This window comes from Accipiter gentilis, chromosome 8 (assembly GCF_929443795.1).
Source record: "Accipiter gentilis chromosome 8, bAccGen1.1, whole genome shotgun sequence".
NCBI classification, from domain to species: domain Eukaryota; kingdom Metazoa; phylum Chordata; class Aves; order Accipitriformes; family Accipitridae; genus Astur; species Astur gentilis.
Genome location: NC_064887.1, coordinates 35516067 through 35528842, shown reverse-complemented (window position 1 = coordinate 35528842; position 12776 = coordinate 35516067). Strand labels below are relative to the sequence as shown.

Here is a 12776-nt window from a genome sequence, read left to right as displayed (position 1 = left end):
CTGGAGTTGGGAAAGGAGCAGCAACCAGCAATAAACACTTCACAACTGAAAGGGTACTTTTGCCGGTTAACCTGCCACTGCTAATTCTGCTAATCAACATCACTCTGCAATTTGAAAATGTTATCCAACCAGGAGAGAAACTTGATTTTCCTCTTCTGATAACGAGGACAGGCAGGCCAGCCAGGCTGGGCCAAACATGGCACTACAAAATGCTGCCTGTGAAACCAAAAATGGGACGTGGAAATGATGAACTGAGTTTCTAGGCCTGCACTCAGGCGAGAAACAAAAATCCAGCCACCAGCATTTAGACAGGCTGAACCGACTAGCAAAGGCAGCTCTGCTCGTTTTTCACCAAGGCTGAAGTAAAACGGCAAAGTTATTATTTTAGATTAGAGGGGCTCCTCACAGCATTGGCTGTTCCAAGGGGTTTCAATTTATCAGTATATTTAAAAAAAAAAAAGGGGGGGGGTGGGAAACAGCCCGTCAGCTTAGGGCAAACAAAAAAGCTATTTTGGGTAAGGCTTCTCCTATAAATAAAAGGCTGGGCAGGGAGAGGACGGTGACAATGTGCTGCTCGCTCAAGGTGTCAGAGGGGATTTCTATTATCTGTGCTGGCGACCTCCCCAAAACACCGAGAAGCAGCAACAGCACACCGCTCCTCGGCTGGCATGGCAGCCCAGCGAGGCAGCTTCCCCCCGCAGCTGTCCCCCAACAGCCTGTTGTCCTGATGCCTTGCCTTTGCCATCAGGAAAAGAAGCCAGTAAAGGTGGCTTTCTGTTCTGGCTTAAAAAAAAAAAAAGTATACAGGGACAGGGCTCACAAACAGAAGGCAAAGAGATTTAATTCTTCAGTGCTTTTATTTTTTTTTTATTTTTTTTTTTAAATCAACATAGTTGCAAACCAATAATTCCAGCCCAACCAATCCCCCAGCACCGGGAGAAAGCATCACCCGAGTTCCTCCCCAACCCCGCCACTGGCCTGACAACATCACTTTTTAACGTATTCGGCCTACAGCCTCCTCAGGCCACAGCATTCTGTAATTTATCCCTATTCTGCCCGCCACCTTGTATTATTTAAGTCACTGGGGGATGCAACACCTCTGAGACAGTTTTCAGCAGAAGCTGCCGACCGCCCAGGCTGCAAAACCATCATTTTTGGTTTCAAACAGGGTTCCAGCAGATGTTCCCTGAAGGCGACATGGTGAGAGGAGGGATTTCATGGAAAATCCCTGATGTCAATGCCTCTGGAGCACACTGGCAAAGTGATGGTCTGCAAAGCACCATACGGCACCTACAGACATCCAGCGCACCCAAAAAGCAAGGGTGCTTATACAGCCCAGGCTTTGGTGGAGGGTACAGCCTTGGCACCTGGTACCCGCTGGCAGCACTGGAGTGCCACGCGTGACCCCAGGCTGGCAGTCATGGAGCCAGGCACTGTTCCTAAACAGCTTCTCCCACCACAGGGAACAATTGCCAGTCCAACCGGACCAGGATCATCTCTGGGTGGATGTTTGGGGAAAGCAAAGGATGCAGATTGAGGTTGGTTTATTAGATTATGGACAGCCCCATGCAAATAGGGCCATATTGATTTGGTCTGCAAACACCTGGCTGGGAATACAAGCAACCCCTGAGTATACAGAAGCTGCTGGAGATTATTAACCAGATCCATTGCTGTAAAATCACATTACCTCCTTCCAAACGCCAACCCAGCACCGAGTCCCCCTGTGCTAGGCGCTGTACAGTGCACATCCTTGCAGCACAATGAAGCATAACTTCTCCCTGCCTGGCACCCAAAAGCCCAAAGATTCAGCCCAAAAGCATGGAGCCTGGCAAGGGCATCCTGCTCTGGGGTCCATGGAGCCAGGGCTGTGCAGCCCACCTACCACCCCAACAACTCCCAAAGCAAAGCATGTGTTACCAGGAGGGTGAAACTCACTGTATAGGAAAACTGCCATGGAAATGCAAGGCAGGAATAAAATAAATTAAAAAAATAAATCAAAAAGATGAAAAATGAAAATACCACATCTTCAGACACAAACTCACCCCCTGCTCCTGGTGGGTATCTCCTATTTTGCACCAGCTACAAACCACCCCTGTAGTGCACAGAGCAAATAGGACAGGCTCTCTTGCCTCCCAAAGCACCCCACCTCCAAGCGCAGCAAGGAAGAAAAAAAAAAAATAGTAGTAAAATGCTTCACAGCAAATTTCCAAGAGATCACGAAACCCTTTGCAGAGCTTCATTAGCAGAGAAGGCAGCAGCTCCTGGATTAAAGGAGGAACGGGGGAATGAGGTGCTGAACCAAAGGCACAGAAGGAATTCCATATTCCTCCCTTCTCCCCGCCAAAATCTCCAGCTCTGATTCAGCAGAAGCACCAACAGCAGCATAGCCTAGTGTATCTCACTGCAAACAAAACCATTTACGTTTAAACCACCACCCTACTCCCCTAAAGAATTGCTGCATGCAGTAATTTCCTTGTGACGGGGCGGCGGGGGGGGGGGGGGAAGCCATGATGAAATTGTCTCAGAGTTTCTCTGCATTTTGTTTACAGCCGCTGCCCTCAAACCCAGGGCCGGCACGCAGCACATGAGCCTGCTAACAGGAATAAATCTAGCATTTGAGATCGTTTAGAAAAGCTCTGCTTGCAGACAGTCACTGCTCCGAGGGGGAAATCCCTTTGCAGGTCTCAAATAAGGGAACTTGAACCATTTTTCCCTGGAGAAATTTAAGCCTGAAAGATCTTCCGAGTTTCTTGTTTGGAGCTACAAGGCCAAATAACAAGATCTCTTTCCCTGGACTCACCCACAGCGCTTTGACTGCTGCCAAGACCATGCAGAGGTGAGGGGAGATGGACTAGAGAGAGACCCATGGCAGCAGGGAAGACACCCAATGTTCACATAAGAGGATGCTCGAATTAGCTGTTATTTATGCACACATCTGATTAATATAGATATTTTTCTGGCATGCGTTAATTGAACACAAAGATTCCTTATCCTCTGTGCCTTGTCCAGTGCTGTCAGCAGGCAGCATCTGAAGAGCGGGCTGCTAGCACGGCACCTTCCTGGCATCCTCCTTCCCCATACACACACACCCAGCAGCCACCACTACCCAAAACCAGGAAAGGCTGGTGCAACAAGCAAAGGCTGGGAGACTTCGGAGCATGGGATCAGGGGCAGGAGGACAAGCTTCTCCATTCCCCAGGCACAAACAGATGGGGCAGGGAGCGATGGGACCCAGCAGACCCTCCAAGAGCATCCTCCCAGTCTGCTGTAATCACAGCAAAGTTTACTCGACATCAAGCACCCACAAAAAACAAGCCCTGAAACAAAACCAAACAGGTTTGCTCCTGTACTCCGCAGATTGCGGGGAGTCCCTCAGGAACAGTAATGCTGTGCCGGAGCTGGGCCTGGTTTCTCCACTTTGCCGGCAGGGCCGAGGGGGAGGAGGTGGGAGGAAGAGCCCGCTGGCAGCCCCGCGCTTCCCACCTCCTCCCCTGGAGGATTGCAGGAGGCCAATTTTGATTAAACTAATTAAGCCTGCTCCGTTCAAAGAGCTCCAACCACATGCTACCAGGGGAGAGGAAGAAAATATAAAATTAAAAAGGAAAAAGAGAAATCTCCCTGCAAGCACACTCCTCCAAAGCTATCCATCCCTGGCAGATCCCTGATGGACAATGCCGTGCTGGAAGAGGAAAGCCCAGGGAAAGGACGCACTGCAGCGACACAGGTCCAGCCCTGAAGATCCCGCTCCTTCCAGCCACTAGAACCTACTGGGACATGTCCCCTTTCCCACCAGGGTGTCTGGTTTCCGTCCCCTCCCAGCCAATCCCCTAGAGGTGGCCAGTCCTCTTGCAGTAATACAGCCCTCCACCAAGCCAAGGTCTCCCAGATGCCGCCTTCCCTCCCAAACCATCCCTGTCTTCCAGCCCCTTGCACGTTCCCTTCCCTCCTTTCCCTTGAAGACATCAGGTTTCTTGAAGCAATTTAACTATGAGCTGCAAAGAGGCTTCCTTGGGCAGTGCTGGCCAGCTGGTGGCCCTGCTCTCCCAAAATGTTTCGCTTCCGCCCCCAGGGCAGCAACACCAGGGACCTGGCAGACCCTGCCCCTATGGGGAGCCTGCCCAGCTGGGAGAGAGAAGCATCACTTTTGCATTCAAAGCCTTTCAACTGGAGAAAAAAAAAAGTAATAATAAATATCAAAGCAAAGGCTTCCTCCCCTTTGAAGGGCCGAACCTGCCGAGAGCAGAGCAGGGACCGCAATCCTCCAGGGCTGGAGCACGAGCACTTTCATTACGAGATTTTGCAGAAGCAGAATGAAGGCTTAGGTGCAAGAATTGCACTGAAATTCAAATCGGGGTGTTTAACTCTCCCCTGCACCTTAGGAAACCTCGGTGGAAATGCAGGATAAGGAAGAGGGCAGGGTTTGAAACCCTAGAGAAGGGCTGGGGGGGGCGGGGAGGAAAGCAAGTTGCCCCATCCTGCCCTGCAAAAAACTTTATCCGAGGGGCCTTGGGCTTGTCAGCGTACCCCGCACCCCAAAAACACCACTGCACGCACTGCGGCTGCCCCTTTTCTCCCCGTGCCGCTCTTCGTGGGTCTTTAGTTGTGGCGGGGGGGAAGAAGGGAAGGAGGAAGAAAGAAAGAAACCCCACATCATAATTGCTATATTAAAGAGAAATAGCAGGCAAGAATAATAAGAGAGGTGTCAGAAGTGAAATACAGTAACAGATTAAAAAAAAAAGACTACAGTTCTGCGATGGGGGTGTTAATTGAATACAGAGCTGGAGAGAACAAAGGGGTGTTAAGGAAGAAAAGAAGGGGAAAAAAATCCTACCTCCTCCAAAGATCTGATTTGAGTTAAGTTTGGTGAAGATAATGCACAGGGAAAGGTAGCTAAGAGGCACCTTATATAGCTATTACGTTCTAAAATTAAAAAAAAAAAAAAAAAAGAAAAGAAAAACACAAACCCATTATTCAACAACAATTGCACAGCTAATCAGTGCTGTCTATAAATATTCTACTTTGTAAATTCCCCCTGTCAGTGGCATGTACATTTTTCTTTTAAACCTGAATTCCTTCAACACAGAAAGGAAAGGGGAGTAAGAAAATAAAAATCAGGGGGATTTAAAATACATAGTCAGGGTCTTTTTAAGTAGAATTTGCCCAATGCCCTCACCTCCCCCAAAAGAGCAGAGAAAGTGAAACGATGGGAAAACCTCTTAAGGAGGAGGAATCAGATTAAATGGTCATATATCCTGCGCTCAGCCTCTCCCTGCCGGTCCCCACCGAACGAGATGGGAGTTGGGAAAGGCTCACAGCTGAAATAGATGCTGCTGCATTTTGACAGCAGATATTTTCCAGTTTGCCATCCAAGGACCCCACGTCTGCGTACGCCTTGCCTGATTCTTCTGCTTAGCTATTCTGCTCATGCAGAGAACAGCTTAAAAAAAAAATACCAAGAGAGAGGAAAAAAAAAACAAGGGGAAAAAAAAAAAAGAGGCTGTAAAGACAGAGCCCCTACCCCTGTCTTCAAACTTTTTATAAATAAGCAATGCAATTTCCGATTTCAATCCCTATTGACGGAGGAATCAATTGTATTTAGGACAACAATGCCTCCCATTTCCATAATTATTATTCCAAAAAGCCAGCCAGCCATTTGAAGGCAGTCCTGCCCCTTCCCTCGCAACAAAGCGACCAACAGCAAGTGAAAACACACCAAATGAAGGGCGACAACTTATATGCGTATTTAAGCAGCAATTTCCCCCCCCCCCCCCCCACGTGCTCGCATTCGATCAAACCTCTCCACTTTTGTTACTTTTAAACAGACATCACCCCAAAGGAAACAATCTCCAGGTTGCTGACAAAAGACAACCCCCTGAGCTTTTTTTTAAAATTATTATTAATATTTTTTTTAAAGTGTTTATAAATGCTTTAAAATAACTGAAGAGCCCAAGTGCAAAAGGGAACTCTTTGGCCAATACAGACGACCTCTTTTTCTAAGAACTTTATGGACACTTTGGGTTTGCTCAAGACAATGTTAACGCTATGAAATATTAGCCATAATGTTGCGAGAGACGGCGGTAAAGTCTCCGTAAGACTCTGGAGTCACTTAAATCAGGCAGCGGGGTAACTGAACGCACATTTCTGCACATCATAACGCCAGGGGGAAGATGTACGCACGCACTTTCAAACACCCACCAGTGACCACAAACAATCACCAGGATTTCAAACGCGACACATGCAAAAATCTGGGAAGCAAAATGGAAAGTGGGAAGAGACAAGTTGGCTCAACTTTCACGCCGCTGCCCACAAGGAAGCAGTAAGCAACCAGAAACAGGCGGTACCCTCAGCCCCAGAAAAAACAAGGCTAACTTCCTCCTAGCAATGGGTCCACAAAGCAATAATTACAAAAAAAAAAAAAAAAACCAAAAACAAAACCATCTGGCCATTTGTTTCCTTACAAAGTGTGACTTTTGGGGACGCAGATAGGGGAGAGGGGAGGAGGTCTTTGAATTTGCAAAGTAAAATAATTCACCGTAAACATATTCGAGGGTAGAAAAACAACGCTCCAAAAGCCATCTCAATTCAACCTCTTTGGAGACCTCGATACAGCATCCCCATAGCAAAGTAACCCAGGCACAACAGCAACAAGTAAAATTTAAAAAAAATCTAAGACAACCCCAGTTCACAGCTGAATATCCTTTATTTCCAGCAGCATGCTTTGCCCTATACCATCTCTCTCAATTTTCTTTAGCAGGCAGGAATTATTCCACCCAGTCACTGTGGGTATGTACAGCTCCCTATCCCTCCAGGATCCCACAGCATCCCCAAGGTCACCTGGATTTCCCACCAGGTCTGTTCCTAGCAGATTCCCCTTCCCCTAACTTTGCAACTGCACCGACAGCAAAGCCAAGCTGGGATTAATCAGTTACCCTGCCAAAAAGTACCCCTGCACGGGCAATGTACACAGTATCAAATACATGTGGAGAACAGGCAGACAAACATTTTCTTTGGCTCACACAAAATAAAAGGAGAAAGAGGGAAGAGGAGAAGGTCCTTTTTTGGGGGTAGCACACAGGGAAACACTATAAAACCCATAAAATTTATCTCTAGGCAGACTCCCTTGTGTTACATCATATGAACTCTACGGAGGTCCATTCCCATACTGAATCCACTGCTCAATATTATGGGAACTCCATAAGGGGGGACTCCTCGGGAAGGTCGGACCCAGCCATGCAGCCGTGAGGACTTCAGAGAGCCGAATGCCATCGGTAGGTGCTTTGTCTGGGCTACACGCTGCACAAACAACGTTTAACAAAGGGCCCCCTTAGTCATTTTATATATATTGCAAGAGTCAAGTAATTGTATTTTCAATCAGCTGCTCACGCTAGGAGGTTTTATATATATATATTTAAGAAAGAAAGAAAGAAAGAAAAAAAGAGACCCAGATTCAGGTTTCTGAAAGCTGTTCCCCTTTTATGTGTAACTATCAATGTATATCAACTGGGTGTGCAATCATATTTATTGTCACTTTCATTCATGTCATGCCCTTGCTTATATGGTTTAGATATGAATTATTGACTGTTACAGTCCTTGTTGTAAAAGGCGGGGGGGGGGGAAGAAGTCAAGTACTTTGCAGCGTGCTAAAACAAGGCAGCTAGATCGGCATGGAAAAGCCCGCCGATCAACTCTGGTCAGCTCAGAAAGCCAACACCAGAGATGACTGCCCCCCAGCTGAATTTCCATCATTCCCCCCATTTTTTTTTAGTTTAAAAAAAAAAAAGCAAGATTCCAACAAATACGTAAATAAGTGGTGCATGTTGCTAAATGTCCTTCCCCGAGCATCTGTTGTTTAAGATCACCCTTGATTGATGACTGCTATTTTTTAATTGTTGCTTTTAAAATTTAAATGCCCCCCTGGGATGTGTTATAAGTGTGTTAGTACATGGTAGGAGGTCTGGAAAGTGGGAAACGGCAGAACCAATGCTCTCATGCCATTAGCTTCTTTAGAAGCCTGAGAACACCCCATGCCATAAAACAACAGTACCCTAAAGTAACTAACAATCTAATATATTGCTTTCACTAAAGGCAACTGACAACTAGCTCTTACATGAGCTAGCCTGGATGATTGGCAGACAAGAGCATTTTAACCCTTTCTTTTAAAAAAAGCAAGAAACCTTTATGTTTACCTGAGCAGTAACAGTAGTAGAACTGCACAATTTCATTTTGCTGTGTTTCTTTCCCCCCTACGCTGTACTCAGATTTATTTTTTTTTTAAACAGCACCATGTCTTAAAGAAGAAACTAGAGCAAGACAGAAATTGCAAGGGGTTTGATTTTTTCTTCCCCTCAGAAAAAGCAATAAATAAAAAGAGGCTACACAATAGAAATTAAACCACGATATTTTCCCTTCCAGACACAAACTGCATCATGCAAGTTGACTGCCAGAAGCATTAAATACCAGCGAGTTATTTCTCCCCACTTAAATATTGCTACATGGGGGGGGGCACAAACTTGGTGGAATAAAACCGTCAAAGAGCAAAAAGGAAAATAACATGGAACCAACAGCATTGATTTCCTACCTGTTTTTTCTTTGATTTCACACAAGACATTAAAAAGGGCTGGCTTCATCCTGTGGCAGTTTAAAGCATGTTTCCTGGAGAGAAAAGAAAAGAGGGGAGGGTGAGGTTAGGATGTCACCACAAGGAACAACTTTCCAAATTCACGCTGGCTGGCATGTGTGTGCCAGAGGTGGGGGGGGACACACACGACACGTTTGAGCCCCCTCGGCCCTGCCGTCATCCCTGCCAGGACTTGAGTGCCGGTGCTGCAAACAGCCACCTACCTAACGCAGAGGAGATGAATTATGCCAATTTAGGAATGGCTCGAAAATCGCCTTTGCCACCGAGCGGCTCCTACTGCCGGTGCGAGCCAGGCGATGCACCGAGCTGAAGCCAGAAGCTTTTGGGAGCCAAGCTCGGTTCAACTGTCTTATTCAATACAGAGAGAGCACTGGGCTCCCTCTGTCCCCCACCTCCAATATTAAACCCAGCCATGTGCTTTATTAGGCTCACCCTGCAAGGCAGAGGGGAAATAATCCCCCCCTTGCCCCAGCGCTGGAAACATCCTCTGCTTAGAGCTGTCAATTCGGGGAATTTCAGCGCCCAACTTGGAGTGCAGAGACACACGCGCACGTACGGAGAGAGAAACCCATTCCTCTGCCTCCATGCTACTTAAATCCAGCTTCTTTGCAGGTGTTAAAATTTAATTCTTTACAATTGGGACAGTAAACACGTTTAAAAACACAGCCGGCTGCTTCTGGGAACAGGAGGGCGTGCTATTCAATGCCTTTCTTTTCGGTTGCTGTTATTTCAGTGCTGACCGTTCTCCTGTGGGTTTTGAGCAGAGAGGTTGGGGGGGGGGGGGGGGGGGGAGGTTAACCGGCTGTTTTTAAAACCCACCATGTGCCCACTGAGGCAAAGAAACAGTATGATTATTTTCTTTCTCTTAAGCCATACGATCATTTAACCAAGGGTTCAGTTGTATAAAGGGCTGTTGCTATCAGGCGCCGGTTACGGGATTTCTGTTTACCAACCGAAATTACACGCGAAAGACGATGTGAACATCTGGCAAACATTCACACTACTTACCCCACCACCCACAACATGTTAAAAAGATTTATATATCTGATGAAGTCTCTCAAAGGTATATACCCTTGCAGAACCACAGCGTCCCCTTATCAGCACACCCAGATGGGCGCAGACATTTGGGTATACACAAATCACATACATATGCTGTAGGGGCCCTCTTACAAATAATACTGGCACTTTACATCTTCCCAAAACTTCATTAAAAAAAAAAAAACAAAAAAAAAACGAAAAAGAGAGGCAGCAAAACAACCATGCAATAGTAGCATGGATGGAGGAAATGCAAAGCCAAACATCACTGATAAATACAGCATGTTTGGCAGCTCAGCATTAAAAATAATAATAATAAAAAAAAAAAAAGTACTGTGAGGAAGCAGCTGAAATAGTCCAGCAAGACAAACCCATAAAGCCTTCTCCTAGCTCTGTTCTGCTTTGGTTTTATTGATTCGATTAACTACACTAAATTATCCAGGCAGGAAGACACACAATTTCTGCAACTTTCCGAAGGAAAATCCCCTCACTGCCCCGGGTCTGCCCGGGGAGAAAGTGCATGATTTCCTCCTCCTAACAGCTACTCTGCCCCTGCAAGAACACAAGAAAATCAGTAAGATCAGCCCGGCAACAAGCCTTTTTGGTAAGCGGGAGCTTTACACAAGCTGGGGAGGACATAAGCTGAGGTTTAGGGGGTACTTTCATCCTTCTGGCAGTTCTTACTAAGGGAGTCTTGGGGCTGTGCGGTGCGTTTTTCCAGGAACAATGTATTCTAGCAAACCGCTCCGACTCGGGGCATGAATGCCAGGGGGAAGGACACCACACCTAGGAGCTCTGCAGCCCAGAAGAAATTTCAAGTGTACCCCAGGCAATTCAAGGCAACTTTTTTTTTTTAATTATTTCTTCAACTGTGCCTTCAATTTCGGGATTATTTTTTCCCCCTCCCTTAACTTTTGCTAGCGCCTTTCAAGGTGCGTATTAGGTTTGCACTCCTTCAAGCCAGGGGCAATTCGGTTACCAGCTTTTACAGCCTTTTTTTTTTTTCTTCCCCTTTTTAAATACCTCTGCAATTAAGATTAAAAAAAAAAAAAAAAAAGAAACAAGCTTTTATGTACATCCTCCAAGCGCAAAAACACGGCCTGAAAAATAACACCACTGCAGGGCCCTAAAAAAGAACATTATTAACGCCCCTAAAAAAAAAAAAACCACGGAGCAGCACTTTGTGCCTCTTCCCAAGGAGCCCAAAGCAGAGCCCCCCGCACGCCCAGCCTGCTCCGACAACCATCCCCCTCCGGAATTAACCCCCCACCCCAAAAAGGGCTGGGAAAAGCCAGGCCGCCCGCCCGGCCGAGCCCCACGGTGGGACCCCCGGTGGGGAAGGGGCCGGGGCGAGGCGGCAGTGGGGGCGGGTGGGGGTGCGAGCCGTGGGCGCCGCGACCCCCAGAAAGCGCCGTGAAGTTGGGAAAGGGGGAAGGGGGGGGGGGGGGCGAGGGAAACAAATTAACCCGTCCCCTTCCCCAAATTTCTCGGCAGCAGGAACCGCCGTCCCCGCGCGATGCGGGCGGGCGCGCTCCCCCCGCCGGACAACAAAGGCCGGGCCGGGGCGCGGGGGAAACTTCCCCGGCACCTGCCCCCCCCCCCCCCCCCCCCGCCGGGCTCCCTCCCCGCCGGCCGGGGGGCCGGGCCGCCGCTCTCACCTGGCCTGCGCTTCGTCCAAACTCTGGTCCGTGATGGTCATGATCTGCTGTAAGATGTCTCCGATGTCCTGCTTCCTGCCTGCCTCCCCCTCCGCCCCGCCTGGTCCATCCTGCATGTGCTGGGACAGGCCCGGGTGCCCCGGCATCCCCACCCCGCTGTGCGTGTGCATCAGCCGCGGCTGGTCATCCATCGCCGGCCCCCGGCCCCCGCTCCGCCGCCGCCGCCGCCTCCTCCTGCCCTGGCTGCCGGGAGCGGCGCGGCTGGGCTGGCCGCCTGGCTCCTCGCTTTCTTTTCTTGCTCGCTTTCTTCTTCTTCTTGCCTCCCCCCCCCCTTCCTCCTCCTCCTCCTCCTCCTCCTCCTCCCCAGCCTCTTCCTCTTGGCTTTTTATTTATCCTTCACGCTGGCGGCCGGCTTCGCGGCGGGGAGGAAGAGGAGGAGGAGGAGGGAAAAAAATCGGGGAAAAAAAAAAAGAGAGAGAGAGAGAGAAAAGAAAGGGGGAAAAAAATCCCTTTGGCTGCTGGAGGAGGAGGAGGAGGAGGGAGGGAGGGAGGGAAGGAGGAGGGAGGAGGGAGGGAGAAGGGGGGGGGGTTCCGGGGAAGGGAGGGGAAACGGCGGCGACTCCAAAAGCAGGGCAGCTCAGCCCCGCGCCCGGGGAGGCAGCGGGCGGGCCGGCGGGGGCAGGGGCCGGCGGGGCAGGGGCTGCGCCCGGGGAGGAGGAGAAGAAGGAGGAGGAGGAGGAGGCGGCGACGGCAGCGGCAGCAGCAACGGCCGCAGCGGGGCGGAGCGGGGCGGCCGCCCGCGATGGCAGCGCCGGAGCTGCCGGGGCCGGAGCGCGGCGGAGGCTCCGGGGGAAGGGCTCCAAACTTTCCCCCTCCCTCGGGCCGGGTTACGGGGCTGGCTGGCCGGCGGCCCGCACCGCTCCGCGGCCGGCAGCGGGCGCCCCCCCCCCCCCGCCGCCCGCCCCGCTCCGCCGGGCCTGCGCGCACCGCTCCCGGCCCTCGCCGCCTGCTTTTGTTCGGCTCCGGACTCCTCAAACTGGCACGGAGGAGCCCGGGGGGCGGGGGGAGGAAGGGGCAGCGGCGCCTCCCCGCCCCCCCCGGCCCCATTGGCGGCGGCGGCGGGAAGGCCGGCCCCCGCGGGCCGCCCCGCCTCCTCCGCGGCCGCCCGTCAATCTCCGGGTTCAGAGGTGGGCCGGGGGCCGCGCCCCGCCCGCGCCTTAAAGCGGCCTCGGCCGCGGCTGGAGGGGGAAGGGGCGGTGGGGCGTGACGGCGTGCCCGCGCTCGGCCTGTGGGGCCCGCCCCCACCCCGGCCGCCGCGCGCCGCGCCGCGAGCCTCCCCTCAGCCCCAGCGCGGGCCCCGGCCCGCCCGCCGCCTGCCGTCGGGGCTGTGCCCCTCAGCCGTCCCGCCGCCCCTCGGGCTCCCCTCAGTCGCCCAGCTCTCCTCA

At 50.7% G+C, this 12776-nt stretch overlaps 1 protein-coding gene across 2 annotated transcripts in view; it reads right to left on the bottom strand.

Moving 5' to 3' along the window:
• Nucleotides 1-12271, bottom strand: part of PBX1 (PBX homeobox 1) — a 134475-nt gene extending 122204 nt beyond the window's left edge. For both annotated transcript variants that reach the window (XM_049808889.1, XM_049808892.1), the window contains exons 1-2: nt 11332-12271; nt 8579-8652 (exon numbers count right to left, since the gene is read on the bottom strand). In XM_049808889.1, coding sequence (XP_049664846.1) covers nt 8579-8652; nt 11332-11522 — 265 coding nt within the window. In that variant the 5' untranslated portion in view covers nt 11523-12271. The remainder of the gene's footprint in view (nt 1-8578; nt 8653-11331) is intronic.
• Nucleotides 12272-12776: the final 505 nt, after the last annotated feature.